This window comes from Schistocerca gregaria, chromosome 7 (assembly GCF_023897955.1).
Source record: "Schistocerca gregaria isolate iqSchGreg1 chromosome 7, iqSchGreg1.2, whole genome shotgun sequence".
In the NCBI taxonomy this organism is placed as follows: domain Eukaryota; kingdom Metazoa; phylum Arthropoda; class Insecta; order Orthoptera; family Acrididae; genus Schistocerca; species Schistocerca gregaria.
In genome coordinates, this window is record NC_064926.1 from 332,938,868 (window position 1) to 332,958,087 (window position 19,220).

A 19,220-nucleotide genomic window follows, 5' to 3' on the forward strand; every position below is an offset into this window, starting at 1 on the left:
ACCTACCGTAACAACAGTGGCACCTCGGCCTCCCCAGCAGTAGCGACATGGCCTTTACAAAACTGGCGACGATGGTTTCCCAAAGCTACAGTTGTAGATTGCAGCTTAATGTCGCCAAGGACATCAACTTACCTCGGGGTAATTCGACCTTGACAACAGTCTTTATCAGTACTGTCAGTAGATACGGCGTAGAGTGCTTTGAGTACTCCACTGATAAAACCGGCTCATGGGCTATAACTTCTTCAGACGTTATAATTCCGACCATGACTGTTTCTATTCAGTCTGACTTGTGACACTGCCAACTCAATATTACTAGGATGATCTCGTCGTTAATAGCACTGGTGTGTGTGGCCACTATTTCGTCCTCACTGGTGAGCGCCTTTTTCTCTCCTATTACTTCCAGTCTTTATTAGATGACTATTACCACATGTTACACTACTCTCAGGACACTGGCGTCAGAATAATTTCGGGCTTACAAGTATTCGTAACGACAGACTTTTCTTTAAATGAAGAAATGAGGGATACTTTAGCTATGTTCAGACATACCAGTTTCACATGAGTGTGCTTAATATTTCGTGTAACAGGGCCATATTATACGATTAAAATCGTTGTTTTCCCATATTTGACTAGCGTAACTGCCTCTTGATGTTTTGTTTTGTGTGGTGTTGCCAACAGTCGAATGTTATTGCCAAAGATCGAATGTTATTGCCAACTATTCAATGCATTTTTGTGATATCTGTGTTCTGTTTGTGTGTGCATGTCTATGTGTGTGTGTGTGTGTGTGTGTGTGTGTGTGTGTGTGTGTGTGTGTGTGTGTGACTGAGTGTAATCGTATTTGTTTTGATATTTGATATGATTAGGTGATGGTATGTGTAGTTTTTTTCAATGTGTATGTGTGTGTGTGTGTGTGTGTGTGTGTGTGTGTGTGTGTGTGTGTGTGTGTGTGTGTGTGTGAACAGCTCTTATTCACGTGTCAGAATGTATTTAATTACTATGTATTGGTTTAACCTGCTGTTGGTGGAGTGTTTCAACTCTCTTTCCAAACTTTTTTTCCCCTTTCTCTTGTAGTTCTGACACTGTCAGGTTTAGAGGGAAACGTGAGTGAAATGTGTGTTGATGTTCTTGTCGTTTCATATTACTTCTGCAAATGTATGTCTGTGCCTTTTTTATCGTTAGTTACATTATTTTTTGTTTAAGCTTATTTTGTAAAGATTTCACTGCCGTGTATGTGTTGTCTTCGGTTTTTTCTGTCAGTGCCATGAGGAGTGCGGGGTTTCCTATGCGCTGTGTTAACTCTAAATGTGTCTCAGTTGTTTTAACGTGTAATTAGACATTCCAAAAATAAAAATTATCAACGTACCGTAGTATTGTACGCAACTGAGTACGACAGGACTTCAAAAGTTGCAGATATTCGCTCGGAATGAATAAGTAAACACTCTGTTGATTACACTGAAGTTGTAACATACTTTATATATTACAACCAACAATCAACAAATAAGGTTAATTAATTAGTAGCGTGGCTGTAGTCGGTAGTTGGTCCACAACAAAACTATCTTTACTATCTTTGACATCCTCATCTTAACGATTTTAGAACTTTTCTGAGCTGGCACATAATGAGATATCTCGGACAATAGGACATTTTCCGCAATCATCGGCCATCTGCATTTCTCACAAGACATTCCGAATCCATTGATCGAGATAGTCATGTGGATACAGTATTTCTGGACTTTCGAACAGCATTTGACGCAGTATATCACCAATGTTTACCGACGAAAATACAATCACATGGGATATCAAAAGCAAACTGTGATTGGATTGAGGATTTCTTGTTAGGGGGAAAGCAACATCTCATCTATGACAGAGAGTCATCGTTAGATGTAGAAGTAACTTCGGGCGTACCCCAGGAGAATATATTGGGACCCTTGCTCTTCATGTTGTGTATTAATGGCATGGCAGACAATATTAGTAATAACCTTAAACTTTTTGCAGACGATGGAATTATCTATAATGGCGTACAGTCAGAAAAAAGCTGCACAAATATATATTCTGAGCTTGATAAGATTTCAAAGTGTTGTAAAGATTGGGATCTTGATTTAAATCTCCAGAAATGTAAATTTGTGCAGTTTACAAAACGCTAAAACGAAGCAACTTGTGACTACAGTGTAAACGAATTACTATTGGAAGCAGTCACCTGATACAGTTACCTGGTTGTAACAGTTTTAGGGATTTTAAATCGATCGATCGGATAAGTACAGTCGTAGATAGTGCACATGGTTGGTTAGTTGCTAGGGTACTGAGATAAAGCAATAAACCTACAAAGGAGATTGCTTACAAAACACCGGCAAGAGCCAATATAATGTATTACTCAAGTGTACAAGACCCGAAACAAATAAGATTAACGGGAGATTTTGAAAGTGTATAAAGAAGAACAGAACGAAATGTTACAGGTCTGTTTGACCCACGACAGAGTGTCAGTGGAACGTTGAAAGCTGTGAACTGGCAGACGCTTGAAGACGGGCGCCAACAATACCGCGAAATCCTTTCTCCAAAGTTTGTGAAAACAGCATTGAGGAATCTACAGCTCCCTAAGCATCGCTCTCGAAGGGACCACGAAGACAAGATTAGACGCAATTAAACCATCATTCTTTCCACGATTCACATGCGAATCGATAGGGAAGCAACCTCTCTACGTGGTCCAGTGGGAAGTGCCCTCAACTGTGCTCTTCATATTGGTTTGCTGAGTATAGATGATGGTGCAGATTTAGATGGTAATATTGGGCCAATTTTAGTAATTCTTCGCTCAGCCGTGTTTTTGTCCAGACGTGTAGTTTCTGAGTGAAACCGAGGCGTAATGCAGAACGGTGGTGAGAATGGGATGGAGCAATGTACGAACGTGAAATTTTATTTTAAAGTTGGGAAGGCAATGTCGCAACATGATGCGCCAGGTATATGGAAACAATTATTTGTTGAAAAAGTATGTGGACGAATGACACAAATACTTCCTCACGGCTGGAACTTAGTGGAAAACTCGCATCGGCGAGGCAGCCTTTTGACGCGCACCTTAAACAGGACGGCACACGAAAATTCGTCAACTCTTGAACGAAAATCATCGTCGAATATTTAGAATTTTGGCATAATTTACAGCAATGCCGTACGGGAATGCTTATACAACTGCCGTGGGAACACTGGATAACCGTTACTGTGTTCGCTATTGTTGCATACAAGCCGGGATAAGACGGGCAGTGACACCATTTTTCCGGATCCCCCACGCAACGTCACAGGCAAGCAGTCGTAGTCCCTGAAGCACGATCTGGTAGCGACATGTGAAATTGTCGGGTGATGTGGTCCAGGTAAGACGAATCGAGAGAAGTTGGGTGCGAGAAGTTGCACATTAAGTGCATTTTCTCCTGTATACCGAAAAACATTGAAGATTTTAGAGGGTTCCAGGAGAAAAATAAAACTGCGACTGGAAACATGTGTCATAAACCGTCATTCATCAAGGCAACAGGGCATCAGATTCATAGGAGAGAAGGCCTGTCTACGCAGCAGCTAGCTCTATCTTCTCCTCCGGCAATCGTGGCAATTAGCCGCGATCCTTACCGTTAGCGTACATAGTCACATTTGCTGCCAAAGGGGTGGCCTAGTTGTAGGCACCGAAACCTATAAGTTAAACGCCCTGTAGCTCAATGGGTTCCTATCCTCGATCTGTTCCGCAAGACCCCTCGAAGTTAATCGCAACATTTCTGGGACACCCTGTATAAAGACCACCTGCCACAAGGAATGACTATTAATCCAGCCACCTGGTAGAAGAATATCTATCAGGTCCTGAAGATCAGACGTATGCATCGAGAGTAGTTCGCGAATGATTCGTGTCGTCTTCTGCACGACAATGCACAGTCTCACCACCGTATCTCTGCGGCTGTTACGATACTTAAAGAGAGGTGGGTGGGTCTTATTACTATCCAAATGTTTCTCCTGCCCATCATTTCCGTTATCCTCTCATGATAAACGCTTAGTAAGAAAAAAAATTTCGCAAAATTATTGATATTCAACCCAGTGGGAACGCTGCACTCGGTCGACTCCATTTGCATGTGTTGTCCGAAGTGTGTATCCAGGAGAGACGATAGTTTTGAAGATTAATAATATACTATCTGATTAAAAGTGTTTAGACAGCTGTATGTAATGAGGAATTGACCACTAGATCTCAGGAGAGGCGAATGTGCCGGTATATATGGAGGATGGAAATACGGTTATGTCAGTAGAGAAACGTAACAGCAGAACTGGTCTGTCAGGAGGGCTTAGAGTCGTCTAACATCGACTGTTCGTTGAGTAATAGATCTATCAGGGAAATTTCAACTCTCCTAAAACTGCATGTGTCGCTGGTTAGTGATGCGACTATGAAATGAAAATGCAGAGGAACAATCATACATAAATCAACACCAGATAGACCACATGATAGAGATCGTCAAGCATTGCGAGGGTGATTGTAAAAAATCACATGAAGTCAATGGAAGGGATGACTCGTGAGTTCCAAATTGCCACCATCAGAACAACTAACACAATGAGTGCATGTAGGGAGTTAAAAAGAATGGGGACAATTGTCGGCTACCTCCTCACAAGCCATACATTTCTGTAGTCAGTTCTAAGAGACGCTTGAGCTGCTGTAAGGAGCGAGGCCTATGGACGATGGATAACAGGAAATGAGTGATGTCACACTATATTCTGTGCCACTCCCACAGAAGGTTTTGGGTTTGGTGAATGCTTGCCTTCATCTGAGTGCCAACACTGAAGTACAGAGCAGGTGGTGTTTCGATATTGGTGTCTTTTCATGGTTAGGGGGTTGGGGTTGTTTTGGGGAAGGAGACCAGACAGCGAGGTCAGCGGTCTCATCGAATTAGGGAAGAATGGGGAAGGAAGTCGGCCGTGCCCTTTGAAAGGAACCATCCCGGCATTTGCCTGGAGCGATTTAGGGAAATAAAGGAAAATCTAAATCAGGATGGTCGGACGTAGGATTGAACCGTCGTCCTCCCGAATGCGAGTCGAGTGTCTAACCACTGCGCCACCTCGCTCGGTCATAGTTAGGAGGCAGGCCTCTTATTGCACTTAAAAAAACACTAAAATGGAAAGGATACGAACAGACTTTACAACATTATACACTGCGTAGGTTAGAGGAACTGTTCAGAGACGATGAGTGTTGGTATCAGCATTCCATGAAGCAGGATCTGTGAGGCGATGATTTGTGGAAAATAACATCCCGTAAATGCACTGGCCTCCTGGGCTGAACCAAATGGAACATCTTTGGAATGCTTTTTGGAATGTATTAAAACATCGACTCCGCTCCAGACCACAGCGTCCAACACAGACACCTTCTCTGGTGTTGGTTTATGTGGAAGAATGGGCTGCCATTCCTCCACAGACATCCAGACACCTCATTGAAGCTGTCCCCAGTGGAGTTCGAGCTGTCATAGAGGCGAAGAGTGGACACATTGCATAGTAATGTCATACGCAAATAAAGTAAACTCATGTGGCTTGAATGGTTGGGAGACCCAAAAGGGGATGTTTAACCACCTGATTGGAAAGATTTTCACGCTCACAGGCATCTCTCCGTCTCGAAGTATGAGATCTGAGAGGGGGGCGACGTGAATGTGTTAAGTGTAGATGACTGGATTAGTATGTGAATAGTACAGTGTGATGTTCGTGTTGTAGGTGGCGGGAGAGGGGCAAAGCCAGTGATGGCGCGTAGCACACTCCTCTAGAGGGGTACCAAAGGAGCTGTCGAGCTTAATACCCCAATCCGATGGACAGATGACTATCATCATCGCCGCTTGTCCCCACTTCATGAAAGGGTACGAAGAGGTTTGGAATTTAATCCAGGAGAGTGGCGCGAAGACTGATGACCACGGACTTCACGCCACTACCCCTCCTGTTCCCTCTGCCATAAAGGCAAGGCGGGTGGGGGGTGGGGGGGAGGAATGTTAACAGTGCGCGGTGAACCCAGACAGTCATCCATCCAAGTGCTAAAAGCGTCAGCCGTCGACCAGTAATCGGTGTCCGGATACTTTTGATCAGATAGTTTATGTGGTCCTGCATAAATACTACCTTGTCTTCGACTAGTGCATTAGTAATTAGTTGTTAAGGATAATAAATATTTCCACTAGACATCAAAATTGCAACAACTTGTTGGCTGTGTGCAACAAAAATTAAATTCTTACCAAATTTTGCTATATGCACGGATATGCACATCGTTAGCGTTTTAGTACAATTGCATAAAGCAGTTAGCACGCAATCTTCAGACTGTCAGTAAGGAAAGAATACGCAGCGGATTTCTCATTCACAAGTCGCATTTTGTGTAGGTTGTTTGTTGAATGATTTTCTTATACCACGTGTAAGGGGATGAAACGCCTACCAGCACCTGTTCCAGAGATGGCCTATTGAGAATGCAGTACTGCGATATTACAGCTCTCATCGGCTACAATCCCAAAACTGGCATGCGAGTATGCAGTCGATGGTTTTAGGTGAGCCATGTTCAGAGTTATGTAGAATCTCAACTACCACACACGACTATCGCCAGAGAGGATATAGAATCTGTTCACTTGTCCTTGCAGAGTAGTTCAACCAAGTAGCTTATTTGACTCAGGAATTAAGCCTATTTGCAGCAAGCCAAGTATTCACTGGGACAACAGGACGCCATCTGGAGGACCACTGTCTGTCAGCTGAGTGACCATTGTTGTGCCTTTCCTGCACATGGCAGCAAAGAGGGGCGACTCAACAGCAGTGCGCTGAGCCATGGGCGCATTCAGAAATTTATTTGGGGGTAGGAGGGGTGCGAGGACGAGACGTTAAATCTTCATTTTTGAAATAAATTAGCTGATTAGTTTCGAGGCTTGTCATAACACAAGAACGAAATTTTACAGGGACACAGAAAAATTATTATATCCTAGAGAAATTATTGTTAGTCACTCCCAGGAAATCAGTTCTGGAAATCTATGATACCGTAATTATGTAATAAATAAAAATATTGTATTCCAGATTACACGATGGGCGGGGGAGACACGTCGACTTCTCAAATATGTTCCGTTTCTGGATTCTGTACATCAGTGGTCACATCGATGTACAGAGCGTCTGAGGAGAACGAATGTTGCCGTATTTCATTCCGCACCGCCACAGGAGCCCACTAGCTGGAGTGATGTTATGGGAATCCGTTAAGAACACAACGCGATCACCTCTGACGTGCACAGCTGGTAATTTGGACAGTGAGGGCTACGTTTATGTTTTATGGTTAGAGGCTGTGCCCTATATTTAAGGTCTCTGTGATGTAATATTTCAACAAGATAACGCAACACCCTAATTATACCCGTGCTACCGCGACCTACTTCGATGCAAAGGATGTTCTACTATTGCTGTGATATGTGTCACCCTTGGAAATATCTGGTCACGGGTTGCCGACATCACTCACCACCCAGTACGACTGAGTGCTCTACCAGAGGATTGTGTCTTTCAAGCTCAGATCAATTTCGTGCACTGCTTCGTAGAGCCGTTGTTACTGCCAGAAGTGTTGGTTTGTTACTAAATTTCGCACTCAGTTCCTCCTCAAATCACCTATAAATTTAGTCGCGTATTCTTGATACTCAGAATATGTAAAATTTCTTTATTCGCTACAGTAAACTTTCAGAAGCTTCAGTGACTGTGGAGAGTAGCGGTGATAATTATTTACGTGGGAGAGATGTCTCCCGTTCTGCAACGTCATCACACCAATCTCACTGTAATTTGCTTCCAGGCTCAAGACGTGTATGTCACCGTGGAGCAGGGCACCCTGAGGGGTGCTGTGGTGACCAGCGCTCTGGGCACGCAGTACGCAAGCTTCAAGGGAGTGCCGTATGCACGACCACCGACGGGGGAGCTGCGGTTCCAGGTGAGATTACCCACACGGTAAAGCAGCGGTACTAGCTGCGCTGTTCTGACACCTGTTATCTAACGTTGTCTGTGTAGTTATTTTTGTTGAGAAGTTAAAAAAAATTATGTAGCAAATTTTAAATTCACTGATGAAATTTTCATTAGTAAGATTGGATCCTTCATGAAGGACAGCCATTATTTTCGTACGTGAAACAGTGAAGGCGGTGGGTTAAGGGGAAAGATGACTAAGGGTTTGTTTACGATTCAATAAAAGACAATAACACCACTTTCAATATTTTTCGAAAAGAAACGTATACTGACCAAATCGTGCCTGCTTCCTCTTTTCATCCACAGTCTCAAAAAATGGTCTTTTTTCACTCTGCCACCCACTGAGCCACCTCTATAGCACTTTCAATAGAAAAGTTAAAACCACAAGAACTACTGCGCTCAACACCTCACGCGCTGAAGTTAACCCAAAAAAACGTTTTTCTATTCCTTTCGTAGGATCCATTTACTATCAGATTCAGAGCATGCTTCGCAACAAATACAACTGCAATGTTGCCTTCTCCACTAATAACAATCTGAAGAGAAACTTCATTCATAATTTGAAATCCATTCGCTCCCCTACAGAAAGTTCTGGCGTTTGTAAGATCATCTGTGATACCTGCTCCTCCTATTATATAGGGCAAATTGAACGTGCTTTCACCATCAGATATAAAGAACATCTTTTGAGAAAAAAAGGCACCAGTCTCCTAAATTCATCCTTTGCCGATCATCTGTTAATTACTGGACACGTGCCTAAAGCCATTGGCGATAGCAATATTCTCCATACCGAAAAGAAGGGGCATAAGTTAGATGTTTTGAGGAATTTGAGATTTTCAAACATCTATCTCGTCATGATAGCCTCATTCTCAACGAACAGCTGCAGCTGCGAAATAAAAACTTTTTCGACTCTATAAAGCCGTTGCTTGATCTTTGATTCAGATTTCCTCATTCAGTTAGCCGAAATGTTATCTTCCTGTTACGTCTTTGCTGTTTTATTGTATGTCATAAATGGCGTTTTGTTTTACGTTACAAAATGTACCTCTGCTTCAAGCAGATAAAAATGTAACTTCATCTTATTATTATTAGTGCTTACGTTTTGGCTGAATCAGTTTCATTACAATCTCATGTGTCTAATTTGAATGTACAGTAGCCTAGTTGTTTCTGCGGCTACTGGATGGCGCTCGTAGCAACACCATGTTTCCTTGCCCACACTTTCTAACGTGGGCACCTCAGTTTTGTTGCAACCCGTGTTCACTCAGGTACGAGCAGCCCTTAGCGGCTCGCCATCTTATCTTATTTACAACTTTTCATGACGTCGCCTTTCCGGCTTAAATTTTTTAGAATGGGACTTGTAAGTACTGCATCTCTTTCCAGTCAGTACACACTTTAGTTTATTAATGTCTTATATACCTATTATGTTTTAGAACAGTTAGTTTAATTCTGAAGACGTCGCTCATAGTAGCGTCGAAACCTGGTCAATTTTGTCTTAATATTTGTCACCGAGGGCTTATTTGTTCTAATAGTGTTTTCCTTTTTATTTATAGTATATTCTGTTAGTACTCGGAAGAACATCTACATATTAAAAGCTGAAATAACGCATTATCAGTGTTTCACTGTTAACATTTATTTCACAATTTGTTACCACTTTCGGCTTGCTAGGCTATTGTAAGACAACTTAAGACTGAACAGACAGTCCGCACAACCAGAGGGAGAGCTTCTATTTGTAAAAGATTGTTATTTCCAAAGACATGTTTAAATATTATTTATGCATACTAAAAACACAAAGCTAGGAAAGCTTCATTTGACACAGAGACAGTACAAGAAATATTATGCAATGATACATTGAAGGATACGAGTATAAAACTGAAAATACAATGTTTGTCTACCATAAACAAAAACCAAAAAAATTGCAGAGCTTCAATTTCACATTAGTACAAAACAAAAATAATGCAGTGATATACTTAAAGTTTTAGAATCTAAAGATATGAGTACACATCCGTGAATACAATGTTCGACTAATCTAAACACGGAACTACTCAAATTATACAAATATTGTTTAGTATGCTCAACCTTTCCAAACTAATATTGATGTAATAGATACGGAGTGTTTACCAAGAAACGTTATATTAAACTGTACTCAGCCATTAAAAGTTCTTGCAAAGCACAGAAAGACTATTAAGGTGTATTATGCACAAAAATGTGATGGACTGGGAAAGGGGTGGGGAGAGAGGCAGAGGAGAACAAGGAGACAAATCAAAGTGGAGAGAACGAAACAGTCACAAAATTTACTGGGAGAATGTCGTCTTGAGGTAAGAAGATTATTAACCGCTGTTGATACTTCAGCAAGGCTGAATAATGGGACTGTATCATTAACTATTGGGTCAGGATTTTCTGTTGTTTATTGATAGCCAAAATTTCCGTTAACGTTAGTTTTCTGCTTTCATTTGATCTATGGAGGACTTGACATTTAATGTCAAACAAATGGCATTCACTCAGGGCATACTCTGCAAAGGTGTAACACTCCGTTTTAGCCTCCAATTTCTTTCACATTCAGTCAGCTTCGTAGGTACACCCCTATCTGACTGACCTACATATGCTTTTCCACACAAACTGAGGGAAAACCTATATACTCAACTCTATTCTAAGTATTCCTGATGTACAAAGCTAGTGTATATTTTCTAGATTTTAATTTGTTAGCTATTGCCTGTGTAGTTCTGCCCTTATATTACATGGGGACCCAATACTTGGTAGGATTTAGTGTCTTCTGAGAAGGATACATAAGTGTTGTTATCCTCTGTCTACTCATTCTCTTAACTAAACAATCAGTTACGATAGGATTATAATCGTTACTGTATGTAATGTCTTTAATTACGTTCAATTAACTTTATATATCTGACATGGTTGAGTGTCTCGATAAATCGGCTTTAGAGTATGGGATAATAATAGAGGATTTTCTTTTAAACATGGCTGCTTAGTTCAGTGACCGTTTACACATTAAAGTTAAAGCAATTACAGCCCTAGGTCACAACATTTAAGTCTTTTGACCAGGTTTCAACACTTCTATGAGCAACAGACTGTTGCTACCTGTGGCTTTATTGGTATGAACAGCCCATAGTGGCTCGCCTTCCATGTATTTATAAGTTGTTGTGACTAAAACCTTTCTCGCTTGATATTTATCTTATACGTGACATGATAGTACTGTGTCTTTCTTGTACTCTTAGCCAGTACTTACACTCTTATATAAAAGTTTTTTCTCATACATTTGTGCTTATATTATAGGCCAATTTGAATATTTAATTTCTGATGAAGGCACTCATATAATTGAAACCTGGTCAAAAGACTTAAATTTTGTGACCGAGGGCTGTAATAGTTTAACTTTAATTATAGAGGATATTATGCTACGAAATATGTACCAGCCCCGCAAATTACCCCTTTTACTTGCCGGGAAGTGGCTAAAATAAATGTTTAGTGGCTGCAAGTTCATAGCTGATGAAAAAGCAACACTGGCACACCTCTCTCCCAGCCGAGGTCAGTTTTCGTGACCGGAGAGCTCCTCAATTTGCCTCACAAGGGTTGAGTGCACCCCGCTTGCCAATAGTGCTCGGCAGACCGAACGGTCACCCATGCAAGTGCTAGCTGAGCCCGATAGCGCTTAACTTCGATGATCTGATGGAAACCGGCGTTAACACACGGCAAGGTCGTTGGCCACTCCTGTCAAAACGAGAGACAAAAAGAAGGCTATTCATGGTGTGCTTAAGGATAACGGAAGTTTCCCTTAACCAATTACAATATATATAATGCGCCTGACTCAGCGCGGCCCCCTAATGAGCTTGACAAGTCTTTTCTTTACGACGGCGGCGATAAAGAGTGCTTGTTCTGACAAAAGCGCTTACCTGCCTTTCCAGAGACTGAAGCTGACATCATGCTCCTGGCTTACACATACATCGAAGTAGGCCACGTGGCTAAACTCAATCCCCAAAGACATCCCGTGACTACAAGAGGTCGATTGTGAGGGTAGCAATGATCTGTTTCATCTTCAGACATTGGTTCATTAGCGTGAACTCTAAACAGCGATGGTATGACGCTGATGTGGAGATATCTTTTCAGATAGAACGTATTCATAATCCGAAACCGACAGTGTCCCCCTGAGGCAACGGTAGCGCAGAAGCAGATCAAAAGGAATTTAAACGTATCATCGACGAAAACGTCGGTAGAGACGGAGTACAGGCTTCGACTGGCGGAAGAATTCTCTATGTCCTTTTAAAAGGAACGTTTCCCCTATTTACATGAAAGTAACTTCAGAGTCTTGTAGGACCATTGTGAGAGTTATACGACCATTACTTTTCGGTATGTACACTGGTGTCCAAAATTAAAGCAATAAAACGAAATTTTGCAAGGTTGCATTTCTATTGTCACAAAACAGTATAAACAGGTGATAGTAAAGAATACAGACTGTAATCAACTTCAACATACATAACGATAGACAAAAATGTTCTTCGCTCTCTTTTTCAACTTAACAGATTAGCACACACAGTCTGGCAACTGATTAATGTTCTCAGTATCGGATGTGACCACCTTTGGCTCCAATACAGGATTGACAACGACGGGACATTCTGTGAATGATGTCATCAATCTCATAACGCCCATTTTTCCTCTAGATCTGCTCGCAAGTCTTGGAGAGTGGTTGGTGGATGCTGACGTGGTGCAATCCGTGTCCCTAGTGCATCCCAGACAAGCTCTACGGGATTCAAATCTAGAGAGCAAGCAGGCCACGCCATGAGTGCAATATTTTCCGTTCCCAATAAAACATCAACGACCTATGCTCTATGAGGTCGAGCATTATCGTCCATCAATACGAAGTCTGGGCTCTCAGCACCTCGCAACAACCGCGCACGAGATCCCAAGATCTCCCCACGGTACCTGACAGCAGTTAAATCTTTCTGATTCACCTGCACATTTTCATGAAGAGATGTTCAACTGATCAACGTAATCAGTGTCCACACCATCAGGGATATCGGTATTCTTTCCACAATGTTTGAGTCCAGAAATCGTGTTCCACGTTCCCCCAGATGCAAATGCGTCGAGAATCACTCTCCGTATCAAATCGAAACTCGTCTGTGAAAGAACATCGGCCCACAGCTCGACCGTTCAGGTGGCATGTTGATGGCTCATCTCTAGATGTTCCCTTCTGCGAAGACACGCCAGACGTAAACAGATAGCAGGTCTCCAACTATAGAGGCCATTCTGCTGAAGCCTCCTGTACACCCTTTGCCTCGATACAACACGTCCAGGGGATGCTGCAAGGTCAGATGTCAGTTGCAGTGCCCTTAGAGAAAAATAACGAACTATTCTCTCTGATGTCACGCGTGGTCAGCCCCTTCCTGTTCTCCGGGATACAGTTTCGGTTTCTATAAGCTGTCGCCTCTTCTGAGAAACAACAGAACGATTCACATTAAGCCATCGGGCCACAACAGTTTGCGACTCTGCTGTCTCCTATCTTCCTACGGCCCTCCACAGCAGAGAGTCTATATGCGCCTTCTCTTTGCCATATAGCACGTCTGTCACTGTCTACACGGCGATTGTGGATGTGGGACTACCCTGCAAACACTAACCTGTTTGATAGGTGCCATGACGTCTTTTCTGGCGTGGTTGTCCATTGATCGGAATGCCGTCTTCCGTGCAGAACACGATCGTAGCGTCATCTGTTGACAGTTTGTACGATTATATTGTGAATCAGAAACAGGACAGGGAGAAAGCAGTTTGTTTCTTTAATTATGGACATATGGGATTGTGGTGTGCGTACAAGACCTTCAGTACACACACAATCAGATTATTTGACTTGTCGCTCTAACAAAGTAGGAGAGTGTCAGCAATATGTCTTGTGGTCTTATCGTGGCGTGTTTATCTTCTGCCGTTAGGTCAGACGATAGAAATGCCACTTGCATGCTTAGTGTAGCAGATTGACGGTGACCAACTTTAAACAGAACTTGATTAATATTCACACACATTTATGAAAATAATAACAAGCATAAAAATAACTTAACTTGGTTCTGGATGCTATTTACAATTGACAATCTGAAGTTCCTTTGGTGTTGGTACGTTAATCTTATTTTCACATATATCTCTGATACTTGACAAAAGTGTCTATACATTTATCTTCATGGCTATGTACACGAATATGGTAATCTTATTAGGCGCAGACTGAAACTTGACTATAGGCTGGTACAGACAAACGTAGAACTCGTACAGACTGGTACAGACTAATGCAGACTGGTACAGACTGGTGCAGACAGATGCAGACTGACTAATCGGAGGTCTGTACACTCGTTATAATACTTCGCGCGTTCATGTATCACTGCGCGAGTGTGATCCGCGAGGAGAAAAGGTTCTACGTTAGCAGCAATCTCATTGGCTGCGTTACATATTAATACGCGAATCGGCGGAAGCAGAATTTCGTCGGTCTCTATGGCAGCGCCATCTCGTAGTGCGGAGACGGACGAGCGCTGCGCCTGCACTGTTGTGCTTAGTGGGGCGCGCTCTAGTGGGAAAGTTGTGTACGCGCTGACTACGCGGAACTATGTACAAACAGGGGTGCTCATTTTAACTGAAGAAATTGAGATATCTCGAAAATAACACATCGGGTAAAAAATTTATAATTCCATTTTTTTAAATTTTTTTTTGTCTCGGAGGGACCCGCACTCTCTATAAAAGATTACGATTCTATGACAAAATCTACAAATGTTTTGTCTGAAGCACTTTCTTCATTTCGCCACATAGGACACTGTAATCGGTGCAATAGAAATAGGTACACAACCGTAATTTACGACATTCTACTCAGTGGCCCTTGAATATCCAGTGGCGCATGAGGCCCCAAGTCCATACTGCAGGGACAGGACATTTCACAACTTCCAATTGGAACTCCCATTCGTAACGTTGTATTCCTTCAAAATATCGAACAGGGGACTACTCGACGCCTCACCGCGGCCGTGTAGCGAACTACGACGCATCATAACGGACAGTAAGCTGCATTCGCAGCTCACGTATCGTGCAGACGCAGAACAGATAGCAGCCGTAAATATTACAACACTTGCACAATGTTTATTGACTGCACGCATACCTATTATGTGAACAACTGAAGTGCAAGTGGACGATGAATGCTGCAAGCACAGAATAAAAAGCTGAAATGGTACTGTATGTCTAGCGTTTCCCATAGAAAGCTCTGATACTAGAAGTGAATATAAACCGAAAAAGTTCCGTGAACATTTATCCGATTTTCGATCGGGATGGACAGAGTATTGGTGCGACAGAGACCAGGTCCATCTTGCAAGAGGTGTTCAGAAAGTTCTCCACTCATCTCAATACATTTGTCAACGCTTTGGAGGGTTACAGATGTAACATCATCTCGACAGCTTTAATGCGGCAACAGCATCGGTGATGCGAGCAATCGGTGACGCAAACGACTATTTCTTCATATGTATCTACCTTCGTAGCGTAAGCATCCCTTTATAACCACCCCATAAACAAAGCTCTAATGGGGTTACCCCGGTTGATCTCGCAGGCCAGTTAATGGGTCCACCGCGGCAAATCCATGGCTGTGGCAATGTGTTATTAGGATACTGGGATACTTGTTTGGTACAGTGAATCGGTGATAGTATGTGTTGCTCTAATGCCACGTGTTTCAAAAGTGGAAGAAGGTCTTCTACTGGAATATCATATGCTGTGGCTGTCATGCAGTTTGGAAGGGACACAGGCCTTATCACCAGGTCATCAATCATACCACACCAGACTTTCGGTGAGAACCTTATGTGTAATCTCGTTTCTCTAGTCTCATGTCGGTTCTCCATCGCCCATATATGAGAATTGTGGGTGTTCTTGATACCACCGCGTGTAAATGTAGCCTCATCTGTAAATAAATAGCATTCAAAGAAGCAGAGTCTCCTAGATGCATATGTTTCATGGGATGCAAATGAAATGGGTACATGACCTCCGAATTTAACGTACGCCACTCTCGCGTTTGTGGAATATCGAGCTGATGGCTAATGTACCGCGTTGGTGTTGGGAGTCCATTGTACCACTACAATAATGTCTTCCCTGTTCTCAACTGATTTGACTGCCTCACGTTTGATGCTACACTACTGGCCATTAAAATTTCTACACCAAGAAGAAATGAAGATGATAAACAGGTATTCATTGGACAAATATATTATACTAGAACTGACATGTAATTACATTTTCACGCAATTTGGATGCATAGATCCTGAGAAATCAGTACCCAGAACAACCACCTCTGGCCATGATAACGGCCTTGGTACACCTGGGCATTGAGTCACAGCTTGGACGGTGTGTGCAGGTACAGCTACCCACACAGCTTCAACACCATACCACACTTCATCAAGAGTAGTGACTGGCTTATTGTGACGAGCCAGTTCCTCGGCCACCATTGACCAGACGCTTAAAATTGGTGAGAGATCTGGAGTATGTGCTGGCGAGAGCAACAGTCGAACATTTTCTATATCCAGAAAGGCCCGTACAGGACCTGCAACCTGCGGTCATGCATTATCGTGCTGAAATGTAGGGTTTAGCAGAGATCGAATGAAGGGTAGAGCCACGGGTCGTAACACATCTGAAATGTAACGTCCACTGTTCAAAGTGCCGTCAATGCGAACAAGAGGTGACCGAGACGTGTAACTAATGGCACCCCATACCATCACACCAGGTGATATGCCAGTATGGCGACGACAAATACACGCTTCCAATGTGCGTTCACCGCGATGTCGCCAAACACGGATGCGACCATCATGAACTGTAAACAGAACCTGGGTTCATCCGAAAAAATGACGTTTTGCCATTCGTGCACCCAGGTTCGTCGTTGAGTACACCATAGCAGGTGCTCCCGTCTGTGATGCAGCGTCAAGGGTAACCGCAGCCATGGTCTCCGAGCTGATAGTCCATGCTGCTGCAAACGTCGTCGAACTGTTCGTGCAGATGGTTGTTGTCTTGTAAACGTCCCCATCTGTTGACTCAGGGATCGTGACGTGGCTGCACGATCCGTTACAGCCATGCGGATAAGATGCCTGTCGTCTCGACTGCTAGTGATGGGATCCAGCACGGCGTTCCGTATTATCCTCCTGAACCCACCGATTCCATATTCTGCTAACAGTCATAGGATCTCGACCGACACGAGCAGCAATGTCGCGATACGATGAACTGCAATCGCGATAGGCTACAATCCGACATTGATCAAAGTCGTAAACGTGATGGTACGCATTTCTCGTCCTTACACGAGGCATCACAACAACGTTTCACCAGGCAACGCCAGTCCACGCCAGTAGTGTACATATACGCTGGGTAGTATAATGTTTGAAAAGCCCTGGTAAATACGTCGGTGCAGGGAGTTTGTAGATTCGGGAAACGTCTCCGGTATTCTCTCACAGCCGCATGGGCGCTGCCATTACAATACCTGTACAGAAACAACATGTCGGAGTATTCTGCATGGGTGAATGTCCGCGGCATGTTGATCCAGCCCACGGTTGTACACTGGTTACTCTAGTTGCTGTTGCCTCGGTACGACATCACAGTGCTACCATCTGTTGGAGCACTCCCTCACATCCTATAGGATAGATCAGACATGTGTCCCGCAGTTATTCTTTCCATCTCACCGCCTACAAATCACCTTGATAAAAACCACTTGTTTTACTTATTTTCTTTCCCAAACTAGTTTCAGCGACAATATCATAATCATCAGTGGATCTCTCTTTATTCTAAAACGTGCAGTATTAGCATCGTTATAAACATATAAAACAATATTACATGAGTACTGTTGGTTTCAAATACAGTAGAGCGTCGATAATCCGAAGTAATTGGGATACCTGGGTGTTCGGAAAACTGGTTTGTTCGGATAATCGAACAGTACATGTTTATTTGCCAAAAAGAAGTACTGTACAGTAAATTTATTCATAAAAACAGGCATCTCTTTTAGTATTACAAAGTAACATACAAAGGCAACTTCAGTAGGAATATATAGTATGCGGCTCAGTTTATTAAACAAAAATATATACATATTAGATACGCATTTTGCATGAACAATACACACAGTAAACAAAATTAACGTGTAAAAAAATCCTTTATTTTGGTCTGTCTAAGCAAGCCTACGCGCTTACGAGCAGCGAAGTCACGTACTTTTTTCATTACAGATATCTGAAACTCGTCACTTTCATCTTGGGCTTCAGACCATCGCAAGGCAGTATCTAAACAACTGAACGCCTCAGATTCACCTTCTTCTGACCTTATAATAATCCCGTACTTGTCCCTCATAGAAAGCACAACACGTTTACGTTTAAGCATTTTGTATCGTCAAGTTCACTTCTTCACGCAGCAGCACACAAGTGGTCGTAACAGAGAACAGAAGGTGACTGTTTGCACCGTGAGAAGCTCTTCTTGGGGGCGCGCAATCCTTCAAACTGCTCGGAGCTGGCGCAGCTGTTGCTGTTAACAGCTTTGATACGGCCGCTACTTCTACTGCCAGTGCCAAGCTGACAGATGTGTGCCGGTTGTTGAAACACAGAGACTGGCGGCCTGGCCAGTCAGCAGCGCCTTGTGAAGGCCCCACTAGAAGCAATGTTCCGCCAGCGGTGGCCCAGTGCGCCGACTACTTTAGGAAACTTGGTTTGGGAGAGTAACAGGTGCGAGCGAGTACACAGTTCGGTTAAGCGGGCGTCCGGTTGACCGACGTTCGGATAATCGACGCTCTGCTGTATTGTATTGTGTGAATAGTTTTATAATACGTTATTTACTTTTAAGTGACAGCATGGTTTCTGAATTTGTTGTCGTTATTTTCGGCATATTTTTGTGTCTCGTTGCCGTTTCTTCGGCATACACCATGTCATCTGCAACTTTACGAGCGGCTGAAGTCATTTATATCAGTGTTTGCTGTAGTGTTGCGGACAGAGTTTAGGTGTGCACTACGTGCACTTTCGTTGGTCTGTTTGCAGTTGCTTGAAAAAAACAGAAAACAACTTTTACACCTTGATCATAATTTAAAACATTAAGGTATCTTGCTGTTCGCTACACCACGAAGATGACGTGCTACAGACGCGAAATTTCACCGAAAGAAAGAACATGCTGTGGTATGCAAATGATTAGCTTTTCAGAGCATTCACACAAGGTTGGCGCCAGTGGCGACACCTGCAACGTGCTGACGTGAGATAAGTTTCCAACCGATTTCTCATACGCAAACGGCAGTTGACCGGCGTTGCCTGGTGAAACGTTGTTGTGATGCCTCG

The 19,220-nt window shown here is 42.9% G+C and overlaps 1 protein-coding gene across 1 annotated transcript in view; it reads left to right on the forward strand.

The window, feature by feature from the left end:
* The first annotated feature begins 244 nt into the window (after positions 1–244).
* LOC126281638 (acetylcholinesterase-like) overlaps positions 245–19,220 on the forward strand; it is a 79,932-nt gene continuing 60,956 nt past the window's right edge. Inside the window, exons 1-2 of the mRNA XM_049980770.1 lie at positions 245–371; positions 7,778–7,912. Of these exons, the coding sequence (XP_049836727.1) occupies positions 318–371; positions 7,778–7,912 (189 nt within the window). The 5' untranslated portion in view covers positions 245–317. The remainder of the gene's footprint in view (positions 372–7,777; positions 7,913–19,220) is intronic.